The 13361-nt window shown below is 43.5% G+C and overlaps 1 protein-coding gene across 2 annotated transcripts in view; it reads right to left on the reverse strand.

Moving 5' to 3' along the window:
• Positions 1-3997: 3997 nt before the first annotated feature.
• The window catches only part of COLQ (collagen like tail subunit of asymmetric acetylcholinesterase), a 41226-nt gene continuing 31862 nt past the window's right edge, over positions 3998-13361 (reverse strand). The window contains exons 14-17 of one of the 2 annotated variants that reach the window (XM_064413514.1): positions 11918-12037; positions 11218-11338; positions 8919-9021; positions 3998-6938 (exon numbers count right to left, since the gene is read on the reverse strand). In XM_064413514.1, the coding sequence (XP_064269584.1) occupies positions 6869-6938; positions 8919-9021; positions 11218-11338; positions 11918-12037 (414 nt within the window). In that variant the 3' untranslated portion in view covers positions 3998-6868. Of the gene's footprint in view, positions 9022-11217; positions 11339-11917; positions 12038-13361 lie in introns of both variants that reach the window. The other variant, XM_064413510.1, reaches the window with a different exon arrangement.

Consider the following 13361-nt stretch of genomic DNA (forward strand, 5'->3'; position numbering starts at 1 on the left):
CACGGCCTTCTGGGGGCTTTGGCAGGAAGCTTTACTCCGTGTACCCTGCAGCTGGAGCCCCAGCATCCTCAGAGCTGCAAAACACAGGGGCACTACTGGTGGCAGTTTAATCGTCCCTGCCACGTGGTTACTCCCTGACAAACCTACGGGACATAATTGCTCATCAAATAATGTGATAGAGGAGCAGAGGACAAACATTTGACATCTTGATGTTAGCGTAACAGCTCAGTCTCAGGCAGCACAAGGCAGAGCTTGCTGACCCCAGGCAGCAACAGGTACAGCTCTCAGAGCTTTATTTAGAAGCTGTAATCCTGCAGCCTTTCACACCAGATATTGTCTTGCTCAAAAAGTCCTGGCACAGAGCGAGCCTCTCTGCCCTTCCCTCTGCCCACTAAGACCAGCTGAGATTGCCAGCTTTTCCCACTGGTCCCATGCTTCTGCTTTGGAGCTGAGCTGGGTTTGACAACCAACCTCTGCTCAAATGACACAAAACAGTAACTTGTCATGATGGTTTATCTGAATGTACTGGGGCATCACAGTTTACACCCAGCATTTCACTGTATTTCACAACCAGTCACCCTGTAGATCCTGGCCCATAATATACACATTTCAACCAGCCAGTTCTCTACAGTTCAGTTGCCTGAACTATTCTGTTTCTCACCTCTCATCAGTCATCCTCCCCTTTAAATCTGCTAACTCAAAACCTGAGCAGTCCTCAATGTCCTCTTTCTTGGCACATCCTGTCCTCAGAGCAGTAATAGTGCCAGGCAGGTAAAATGTCAAACCCAGTGGAAATGTGTGAAACAAATTTACATTGCTGTGAAGCATCAGGGTTGCCAGGCTCCTCTATATCCCCATTTGTCCATCAAATAACCTCCAAGTGGAAGGCATGGGAAGCACCAAACATAACCTGCCCCAAATGTCTGACTGGCTCAGCACAGCCTCTCCCAGCTCATGCATGATGAGTTTCATGGGGCTAATCGAAATGAGCAAGGCAGGGAGCAATGGTAGCTCTTCTCTTCCAAACAAAATTAGTCACTAAAGAGTTTCTGAGATCCCATAAAGGGTTCAGGGAACAGGTGGGGTTCTCAAGTGGTTCTCTTCTTGCTGCATCAACTTGGGGTTGTTCTGGTTGGGAGGGCAAAGGAAAGTGAGTGTTACATGCCTGCATTTCCATGGTGTAAGTCAGCACTCTGAAGTGGCTCAGTGGGAAATTCCACTGGGTGTCTCTTCCTCCCAGGAGGGTGACAGTGAATAACCAGCAACACCCACTCCCCTGTTTACCCTACAGAGGATGCTACAGACCCTGACAGGGTCTGACTGCTCTTCAAGATGAATTCTGAAAGCTTCCTCCACACCTGGCACAAGGGTCAAAGACACCTTGCCATGGGCTTGAATTAATGCTGATGTCAGTTTTGTTCCCTCATTGAATGGTGACACTTTAGACCGGCAAAGAGAGGGTGATCAGTTGCCAAGCTGCTAAATATACTAAACATGCTGCTGTGTGAGTAGGTTCATGTTACCTCCTCTTCCTCCTGGCTGATTTATTGTGCCATTAACTCAGATTCCTGCTCTGAGGAACCTCTGTGTTTGTGTTATCACAGACCAGCCAGGCAGGCTCCAGCTGCACCTGCAGAGCAGCTCAGGGAGTGCTTTGTCCTTCCCTGTGTCCTGCAGGACATACCCCCAACACCATTAGCCCTGGGGACAGCACTGCAGGTGGCTTTTCCTGAAGAACATGAGATGCTGTGGTGCACATGTGGCAGCATGAGGCCCCTTCCCAGCCCAGCCACACTGGCCAGAGTGGCTCCTGCTCCATGCAATGCCCTGCATCCCTTGGCTTTGCTCTCAGTGGCTTTGAGGGGTTCAGCTCCATCATTCTCCTTCCCACTCCTTTCCAAAGAAAATCCTGAGTAGCACTCCATGCAGGAGGGCCACTTGCTCAGTAGCGTGTGGGAAGGCTGCAGCAAAATATGTCTGTTTAAACCCTCTTCTCTGTCACTGGAGAAGATTATGCATCCAAACTGGACCCTCTCTCAGATGCTCAGGGAAACTGTCAGAGTGAATTAAAAGCTGTAAAAGGCCAGGGCTATAACTCAGTGCCTTTTAAGTGCCAAGATTTTGTCAGGGATGGAGAGAGAGATGTAGCCACTAATGTAATTTCCATCAGGAGTACATTCCTCTAATATAATTTGCCCTGGCCATCCTTTCAAGTGCAGCCTTCCCTGGCTGGCCTGGTTCAGGGCCCTCCTCCTCAATGCCCCAGTAATTATTGATGCAATGAAAGCATGTGCCCAGGCTTTGCTCTGGCCTCTTTGGCCCTGGAGTGACACCAGCCTTCTGCACAGAGCACATTGCTGGGCATGTAACTGGACATATTAATATTGTGAGGGTTTTTCACTGATTATGTTCATTAAAGACACAAATGGCCCATTTGCTTAGGCTTTGTTCCTTTTCTCTCTTTGGTTAAGGCCTGACAGTGCTCTAATGGTCTGCAAGTTCTGTGGTCTCTTGCCAGATTAATAAGCATCATTACTCTGATCCAAATTCCTGATCTAAACTTTACATTCACCTGCTGTCTGTCCTTTTGTTGCCTGTAGAACTGTTCAATAGCCCTTTATTCTGTGCTTTCCTTGCAAGGGAATGGTTTCCTGGGAAGGGACCCTTGCTTTGTCATTTCCATCTCCTTAGGCAAAAGCTATGAGACAAAGAACTTGAAAGCCTTTTAGAAACTGCTCTCATTGCCTCACCTTTTGTGAATTAAAATGTCATTTTTCCAACAGGTCTTTAAACATCTCCTTGCAACATTGTGTTTGATAGAATTAAATATCAGCAAAGAACCACAGCACAGCACTGATTTCCTTCTCTTGGGTTTATTTTGCTCATCTTTTTAAAAGACATCTCCTGGTTGTATGTGGCAACCAAGTGTATTGTATTGTCCCCGAATGCAGCTAACTGGGGACTTGCTAATGTTATTCCTCATAAACAGCTGGTGCTCAAGGACAGTTCTTGGGGACTCACAGTTTAAGGATAACCATCAATCCCCTCTCTCCTGTACAAATGGGTGGGGCTGAAGTGGGAAATTCATCCTACAGTTTTTAGAAGGTAAGGACCATGGCCAAGGGGCTTTGCTGTGGCATATGGCAGGGCTGTCACAAGCAGAAGGTGTTAGAAAAGGGATGGTGTGAGAGACTGAAGGAGAAGCTGATGAAACCCAGCAGAGCAGCAAGGGCATTGCAGAGCTTTCAGGAGGATATGAACTTTGGTGTCTTTAGAGGAAATAAGAAGAAAGAAAGAAAGAAAGAAGAAGATGAGGTGCATGGCCAGATTTATGGGCAAGGACAGATTTGACAGCTATGATTCTGAACAGTTTGAAGGGAAGCGAGAAATGACAAATGACATAGGCTTTTGGGTGCCAGAGTGTCACAGAAGCTGAGTTTTTAGAAAGGACAGGCAGAAAATAGACTCACTTATTCTCAGTCTGTCAATACACTTTCTTTTCCCCTGGGGACAGGCAGGACTGCCCTTCTCTGGAACTCCCTGTTATACACAAAAGCCTTGGGACAACAGACTCCCAGGCGGCAAGGCAGGACCCTCTTCCCAAAGCCTGGGTGCCAGTTTCCAGGAGTGCCCAAATCCCAGCTGCCAACATCACCATTCCCATTGTCCATCAGCACCCGAGGCTGCTGCTTGCTGTTTCACAGCCATCAGCTCAGCCTGTGATAGAGAGTTACAAAGCAGCCAGTAAATACATTATCAGGTAGCAGGAGGAGATAATCCCCCAAACCACAGCCCAAGCCTTATTAAAACCAAGTACATTACAGATCCCAATCAGAAATCAGTGGAAGTGGAGCTGTTCTGCCCGTGGCGTGCTGCAGGGGTCAGTTTGTGGGTGAGGCAGTGGCAAGCCCAGGAGCAGGGGTGCACAGTCACACTCCCAGGCTGTGTGCATGTCACTGCGCCCACGCAGAGCTGGATCCCACGGCAGGCAGGGAGAGGCAGCAGGCATGGGAAAAGAGGTGTTTTTTGCCTCCCCAGCATCTTAAACTAGGTAATTATATTTAAAACTGTGCTGTTAAAGCCAAAATAAGTGAAAGTAAGGACGTAGGGGAACTAAGGTAGCATGATTTATTGACATGAGCTGCTAATATACCTAGTAGGCAATTACATATATTTAATCATATATTAAGTGCAAACCAGATTTTTTTGTATACATTAATACAGTGCATGACATAATTCTTTGTACTTGCCTAGAGTTGCATACTAATCATTAGAAAACTCTCCCACAAGTGTATGCAGCTACAAAAGTCCAGTGAACTGAAATATTCCAATTGACTTTTGAACCGGTCTTGGCACAATGTTTTAAGTTCCCAAACTCAGAGAAGGAGGGAAAACAATTTGCAGCAGACCAGACATCAGCCAGCTGAAGAATACCCAATTGATGATAAATCAGGTATGTCAGAAATGAGGGCAAAATATTTCTTTTGCAGCATTTTAAATACTTTACACCTTCCCAGGTGTCTTTCTCATGCTTTATCTTCTGAGGGGAGCAAGATAGTAATGGTAGTATGAAACTGTTTTTTGTTTTCTTATATTTGACATTGCTTTGTCCATTTAAAATCCATGCTGTGCAAGTGTTCCCAGACTGACCAGGCTGATAGGCCCCTTTCTGAACATGAGCAGTACAGTTTTACCTGGGTGACCACATCTCCTTTCTATGATCCATGCACGTCACTTTGTTATTTCGATGTCCTTTGGAGGTAGGAGCTTTTAATGAAAAATTATCCAACTAAAAACTAAAGGTGAAAGGCCACTGGAATTACCAACTTCTCAGAGACTCCATCCTTTTGGGGGGTTGAGATTAAATCCTTGGAGAAGGTGAGTAGTTCAGATGGAGTGTCTCCACCCCAGGATGGTAACACCAGCAGATTCTGCCAGGGGTTCACCCGGAGGGATGGCCAGCAGGATGTGCTCCTGGGAGTGTGTTTGTCCTCGAGAGTCTCCCAGCAACCAGAGCCTGCTCCTCGTGGTGTGATGCTGCTGCTGCAACCTGCTGCTTGCACTAGCACAGGAAATTAAAAAGGCAGCTGTGCTAGTGCCCAGATTTCCAGAGTTTGTGGCAATTTTCTTGTCCCAGTGGTTCCTGGACCTTTTATTAAGACCTCAGTTAAGAAAAAAAAAAAAAAAAAAAAAAACAAAAACAAAACTGTTGAACTGGGCTACAAATGCTGGTGACTTGGCTTCATAGCAACATAAATAGCCCAGGTAAGTGTTAATCATGAAGAGTACACAAATTTTCGTTCTTTTTTTGTTGCTAATTGGTGATTTCCAATATCACTTTATACATGCATAGTTAATGTCTCCTAGGCAGGTGGTAAAAGTTGCATGTGTTTGATTGCTTTAATGTGTTATCATTATAACACAACATCCACCTTTATTTAACCTCTACAGAAGTGCCAGTGTCAGCGCAGCTGTTGCAGTGCTGTCACTGGCACAGACAACTCACACATTTCACACAGTCCTGTACAACATTTACCACAAAGCAGGAAAGAGTGGCTTGTATGAAAGTAATGCCTAGTTGTAAGGCTTTTAGTCCTGAATTCTGCGCATACTTGTTTCATTTTCTGTTATAGACTCTTTTTCATGTAACACTTAATATGCTTTCCATGTGAAATTTGCTCTTCACTACTTGCTAATAAATAAGCATATCATTACCCTGACTCCAATCAGAGCTGATATAGTTGAGAGACCTTCCCAAAAACCAAAAACCCACATGTACATTGCACAGCATGACCGGGCATCCCTGAACGCGCTACTCCGCGGTCTGATTTACAGCGATACAAATGTGAGCACACACGGTGGCAGAAACAGCCCGTGGCAGAGGGGGAGGGAGCACAGGGGGTAACTGGGAATTGAATGATGATGGTTGGGTGGACAAGGGGTTGCAAATGCAAAGACCTTCCAGTGTGGACACCAGAGAGAAGACAATGTGTACATGGCTGTGGTTTCAGGCAGGGAACGGATGCTGTCCCAGCTCCTTGGGGTCAGGCAGAGCCCAGCCAGCTCAACACAGAAGAGAAAAATACAGAAATATGTTCTTTCTTTATCTTCCCTCCTTGTCTGATTTTCTCCTGGGAGAGAACTTCTTGGCTATTTCACAGTTTATTTGTCCAGTTTGTCCTTTGTGGTGTGTTTTGCTGGCCTCCTGTGACTGCTCATGGTGCACAGACACACAAAGACAATGCCTTTGACTGAAGGTGATGTTAACCAGCTTATTTGACTGATTTGCTGATTCTGAAAGAACTTTAACTCCTTTGACCAATGAAGGAGCATTGGTAACCTTAGAGTTGCTGAAGTCATCTCTATTGGATACAAACAACACTTGCTAAGTTCACATTGTAACAAAAGAGAAAGTCCCTCTAAACACTGCATCCAGGATATGCTTTGTGTTTATGCAGGGAAGGGTTAAAGGCGAAACCCCTGAAGAGATTATATTTGGGTTTAACAGTGCTAAATCGAGGTAATTGTTACATGACATTCCTGGTTAATGAAACTCAGCTTCCAGTAGTTTAATGTTGCTTTTGTGATGGAGAGCAAGTTGCCATCCGCAGCCGCATGGGAGTCTCACTGGCACACACAGCTTGACATTTATTTCTCTATTAAGACAGGATGCAGTGGTCCTATTTTTCCTTATCTGACAAATCTATATTAAAAAAAAAAATCTCAGAATGGCCATCAGCAGCATGATGTGTCTTTGTTTGTTTTCCCAGAGGTGGGTGGGGTTTTTTTGTCCCAGTCCTTCTTGGATAGGTGATAGTGTAGCACCTAGCACCCCCTAGGCGTGGGATGCTCCCCACCTCTGCTCCCCTCATGTGAAGTATCGACACTGTGTGGAGTCAATGTAGCAGTAAGAAGTGCAGCGCAATTTCCCGTAAGACCTGGAATAAAAGAGAATATCTCAGTTTCAAAGCACGGTATGGTTCACTTACATGGTTCCTGGATGTAACTCTCCGTAGGAGTGAAGAACTCCAGAATATGCATATGCAGCAGCATATGGGAAACAAAGCAGGAGGGCAATTTTCATCAGTGCTCGACTACGTTCTCCTCTGTCAGCAAAACAGACGTCCAGGAGAAACTATGAGTGAAGACTTAACTCCCAGTAATGTCAATTAAAAAAAATAAAGTCCCTGTTGGCATCAGGACTAGAGCATTTCATGGGGGTGGATGAAAAAGGCCCTGGCGCTCACCCATGGGAGCTGTGGAACAAAATATCTGAGTCTCTGAGTTAAGTGTTTTTCCAGTTACTCCCAATAGCTTCAGCAGGCATGACTGTGCCTGTCCTTTAACTTTTTTTTCATGTACTTGAAATAATGAGAGTGGCACATATAGAAATAATTTTTAAAAGAGTGAATTGAAGAGTCCTTGCAAAATAATGAAAACCAGAGATTTTGTCTTTCTACTGACTTAAACTGAGCAGTGACTCTACCTACTGAAGACCTGACCAGAATTGTTAATAAGAATTTAAATGAGTTTTTATTGCTGGAATAACCCAAAGTGAATAACCCATGCACAACATCAAGCTGTGGACTAAGCAGTTTTAAAACTATGTCCTAGGATAACCCACATTCTCAGACTAACATAAAATCTGAAGAGAAGGTGTGTGAAACAGGAGGAGGGATCTGTGGGCTGGAAAGAGTAAAAAATGGGAAAATCAGTTGCAGCAGAGCTCTTGGAGGAAAGGTTACTTCGGGGTAAAACTCCCATGGGAGTGTCATACTCACGTACTCAGCCCACTTTCTCATGATTCACAGCTTTTTCTTTAGTTTGGCAGATAATTTGCAGACTACACACAAAAATAAAATATCTCAGTTGCTCTTCAACAACTTCAATATACAAGCAAAGTGAAATTTATAAAGTTTTCTTCAGCTTTTGTGGTGCTATATTGGGCGCCAAATTTCAGACTCTTAGAAGGGAATAGTTTTCACAGTAGAGAACAGCTCCACATTGTCTCAAGATGAGGTCTCTGTAAAACGTTTCAGTTTTGTCAGGTTGACTGGTCTGGATTTTAGTAATCTCTTATACCAAAAGCGCTCCGACAATTACAGTGGAAGGATTAGCACAGCGCTAGATTTACAGAGACATCCTGTGGTTTCTTATTCCTGTCAATTAGCACATTATTGTTCCCTGAATGATGAGGGCTGTGCACATAATTTAATTTGCAAATTAAATGTTTCCTGTTAGCCACTAACAATACCTGACAGCTAAATAGAGGTGCTGCTGTAGGAGGCAAAACGCTGACCAGAGGAAGCTGCCTAAACAAAGGCAGAGAAGGCCAGTCAACAGTAAGCAGATGTTTTAAATGAAGGACTTTGCTACACAGATGCATGGCTTTGCAGCTGCTGGTGAATGCATTTCCTGCACTTTGGAAAAGCTGACAGATGACTGCTTGATTCAGAAGCAAACACACCCCCAGAGTAACCATTAATGGGAAGGGCAGCAAGAGGTTGGTACAAGCCTGTGGTTTGGCTGTTGTAGGCTTTTTTTCCTTCACTGTGATCATCTTGTCATACTTTTCTTATGTTATGTCTGGACATATATTAATAAATATAAGGAAATCTTGGCAAGAAATAGGCAACCATAGGTCTATGTGACCTTCATTTGTCTTGTACAGTAAGGGGCATGTACTTCTTACTGTGAAATGAGATTTAGTCCTTAAAGTCAATGATATACAGAAATAATTTGATAGACCACTGTTACTTGCAGTGGTCCCAGTGGACCAAGATTCAAGTGGGTGAAACTCCTCTGTTTTAAAGCTGGAAAAGAGAAAAAGAGAAAGGAAAACACACACAAAACCCCCTCTCCATAAACAAAAACCAAAAAACCCCACCAAACCAAAGTGAAGACCTCCTCTTACATACCCAGGAAGGTATGTTCTACATGTCAAGTATCCAAAATCCATCCCATCACAGTCTTCAACCCCCTCGTGCTTGTAGCCATCTCCACAGTAAGCACGGCGACACCCTAGTGAAAAATAAAGAAATAAATACCTTCCAGGCACTTCACATGTAAAAGAAATAGGTGAAGTATCTGGAACTAGCTTTTTAAGGTTAAGTATAAAACAAGATATTTTGGGGAAGGCTTTCTGTAAGGACTGTCTTAGGAGGAGCAGTACTCTTCACTACAGAGAATGTACTTTTTAGCCTAATTTCAGTGATGAAGGGAAAGAATGGATAAATACTAAAAATAATTACTACAGAATTACTAATTACAACAGCACTTATTCAAAACTTATTATTGCCATAGAAATTGCCATCAAAACAAGTTAAGGGAAACATAAAATACAGTTAACATAAATGATTCGGGGAAGCTGCAATGTCAAAAATGTAATCCTAGGTGGTTAACTGGTTTGAAAAGCCCAACCTAGACCTTTACCAATTCTGTGAAATATCTCTGTTTGTCTGCTGTGAGTTTTCACATATGAACAGAATTATGCAGCCTGTCTATAAAGAAATAAAATATATAAAGGTTGCCAAAATCATGTTTTTCCCACTGCTGACTCCTACTGACTTGTGCGTGAGTGGGATTTGTCACATTTTTTCATGGTGACTGACATGTAGGCTGCAGTAATTTGTGGGTTTGTTTGCCATTTTAGCGATTGGACTTTGATTTTGATATCTTCAGCATATAGAGAATGACTTTCTAACATGAACAAATTCATTTAGTTAAAATCCCTTTGACATCTGGGAAAATCCATTGGTGTTAAGCAAAGGATTAAAAAGACACTCAGGAAGAGGGAGTTTTTAAGAGACTAAAGTGGGTTGTTTACAAATAGAAATTATTAATTAATTGCACCAAGGATGTGTTTGTCAGAAATTGATACTTCTAAGACCAACAAGTCTTTTTTACAATAAAATCCCTTTAACACTTGGCTAGCCTTTTCCTTTTGGTTCAGTTACAGGAGAAGAATGATGACAACATGCTCATTTCCAAATAACTGAATGATGGGTCACATCAGTGTCAGAAATCTGTGTACTGCAAGGCCTCCACTGAGGCTTTGCCCAGTGCATAGCACAGAGAGCACAATGTGCCCTCAGACACAGAGTGCACAATTTCTCAGGCACTAGAACTAATGAACACTATATTGCCACATGGTTGTTCCCCATGGCTGATTGCAAATTCTAATTTAATCATTTTCTCATGTCTGGAAACAGGAGAGATGTTGTCTGCTGTCTCTCTGGAGTACTCTGCAGTCAGGCAAGTTTAGTAGGGCTTTTATTTATATGTCTCCCTAGACTTGGTGAAATGGGATTGCCTTTGAAATCTCTTTCCTGTTGTCATTGAGAAGTTGGCTGGGATTCCTAAGTCATAAGGGGAAGGGTGGTGGTGGACAGGTGGATGGAGAAACTTGCATAAGGCATGGCTGCATACACCCCATTTGCAAAGTCAGTGAGTGATATACAAAGGAAAAGTTGCATCTTTCAGTGCTGGGTGATATTGTTCTGAATTGTGAAGAAGCATCCCTTTGCTGGGAACAACAGAGCACCAAACCTACTATGTGGAGATGGTGTAGGGCTGTGCTCTGGGGAAGGATTCAAGATGTAAAAGCAACTGAGAGGGGGAAGGGAAGGTTACCACAGCTGCTCAAATGCTTATATGCTCTTTGCCACCCACAATCAGCAAAATGGAAGGAAGATGGAGTAGACATTAATTAAATGTTATGTAAACCTGATAGCGAAGGGAGTGGGCCGACACCTTCCCTGTGCAAGTGAATAACAAAATCCAAAGTGGTGTTTCTGGACTCAGGATCCATTTTATCATAAGAAACAGTGTCTATCCCAAGGGCTTCAGTGTCTGTCCCAAGGGCTGTGCTGCACTGCAAAAAAAAAAAAGCTACAGCTTTTAGAGAGAGCTGGCAGCCCCCAGGAAAGGGTGGTGTGTGTAAACCAGCTCCTGGATATGGCCCCCAAAACGCAGAGTCTGTGACTCAGCAAGGATGCAGAGAAGTGCTGTTGTCACCTCTGTCTTGTGTGGTGTGCACCATCCACATGCCTGGAAGCCTCAGTTTTCACCCTGTGGCCATCGTGCCTCCCTTTCCCCAGGCCTGCACTGGATCCACAAACCACGCAAGCTCTCCTACACACAAGCAGTGTGCCCTGTGGTACAACCAATGCACCTTCCCTGGCAGGAAGAAGCCCCTCCTGCTGTGCTGTGACTTACTTATGCAGTCATCAGTCACAACTGCGTTGCCGTCGTCGCACTCCTCCCCATCCTGCACGATGCCATCTCCGCAGGTACCCCGCTCCTCGAAGCGGTAATCCACGGGGTACAAAGGGGTGAGCTGGCCAGGAAAACACACAGGCGTTACTGAACCAGACCAGCAGCAGCCTGGATAGCAAGCAGAGGAGAAGGGCTCTGGGGGGCAGGTCCCACAACCAGGTTTTTATGTCTTGCTATTTGTTGGTCAAAGGGTTTATACAGAGTCTGATCCAAAGTCCAGTACACACAAGAAGGATCCTGTTGCTAATTTCAGCAGGACTCATCTTAGCTCCTTGAAGCAATAAGGAAATATGTGAGTTTGGTTTGCAGGGTTTTAGTTCTGCAACTCTGTACCCTGCTGAGTTTTGCCTTATTTTGTATTAAAGAAACTCTTTTTACCACCGTAATTCCCTGAACTCTGCTCTAGTTTGTTCACCAGTGGTTCACAGGGAGGTCAGCAAAACCTGCAACACTGCTGAGTTAATTCCTCAGTAATTAAGACTCCTGTGAACAAAATTCACGGAATCATGTACACTTGTGGCAGTGTTCCAAAATGAGCCTTCCCCCCATTTGCTTAAGTGATTCTGTATGGAAGTATGTTCTGTATTTCAAAATGGAACATGCACTCACGGGTTTTCTGAGACCACAGTCATATTTTCACCTGGACTGGGAGCCATCCAAAGGTATCCTTGAAATACAAAGATCTCTGATCTCTTCTAAAAGCTAATGCATTTTCGGTGTTTAACCGGTCCAATTCTTCTTGATTATTCACCACAAAAATCTGGGACAATACACAAAAAGAGGTGATTGATAACCTTCTCAAGAAGTTCTTCGTATTATCACAGAATCTACTTTGGCATATGTATCTTCAAAGAGGTAAATAATAAAGAGGAAAATGGTTCAGTTGTTTTAAGAGAGGAGGTGAAAACCTACACCCATGGAAAGAATAGAGTTTCCTGGGTCCCTCTTTTGAAATGCACATCCTCAAGTAAAAATCATACAACTAGTGGTGCACAATCACTGCTGAGAACTTTCTAATGCTCAAATGGTTTGATGCTGAAACAATTGCAAAATCCAAATGGGCATAAGTGCTTTTTGTGGATTGACTATGACTTTTAGGCATGTTTGTGGCTACAGAATAAATAATGCACGGCTCAATACAACCTTCACTTAAATTTACCTCCTTGTGCTTTCTTTAGATTTAATTGGCACTAAAATGCATATTTCTTTATATGCATATACTATGGCCTAAAGCCAAGTCTTCAATTACACTGAAAAAAAAATAGCTCAAAATGGAAAAATTAGGACAAGCTGCTCTCTTACCCATTTCTTTAATGTCTCAGTCACTGAAATTGGATGTAAAAACCATTAGGAAATAATCTCTTCCTTCAGCAGCCTAATCAAGTTAATTTTTGTAAGATTCAAGCCATTTTTAAATTAAGAAAAAGCAAATGGAGTGCTTCTGGGCAAAACAGATTTAGGTCTGAGTCCGATTCTCACCAGCATAAACAGAACTGGCTCTTTTAAAAACAAGTTACCTTGAAATTTTTACATAGCAGAACATTCCCATAACCCTGGACAAAGGCCATTTCATTAAAGAAGCATTGAATAAAAATGCCTTCAGCTTGAATGAAAGGAATCAAAGAAATAGGAAGCCAGCACAGAACTGATTCTATAATTATGTTCAGGAGCTCAGGGCCCAGCCCCAGAGCTCCAATTTCTCTTGAAATCAATAACTAAATTAAGCTGTCTCAAGCCATTACAGATATCAGCCTTTAAGATTGCACAAGATTTTAAAAAATTGAATGAATCTAAGCCAGTGACAGAAAAACAGCACTTTGTTTCCCAGCCTCTGCCCTCCTCTGGAGGAGCTGCTGGGCTCATGGGTGGTGCCACTGAGGATGTGCTGCTTTGGCAAACCACACGGTCAGGGCACAGGGCACTATCTCTGGATCTTTTCCATGTGGCAGCTACAGAACCCTGAAAAGAGCTTTCAAGTGGCCCAGGATAGGTGGGGATCTGAACAGAATAAACAATAATGATATTTAAGATCTAGTTTAAGTGTTCTTTACACTTGAGGGAGTAAAGCAAATGGGGCAGGCAGG

This window comes from Passer domesticus, chromosome 1 (genome assembly GCF_036417665.1).
Source record: "Passer domesticus isolate bPasDom1 chromosome 1, bPasDom1.hap1, whole genome shotgun sequence".
Classification (NCBI taxonomy): Eukaryota; Metazoa; Chordata; class Aves; order Passeriformes; family Passeridae; genus Passer; species Passer domesticus.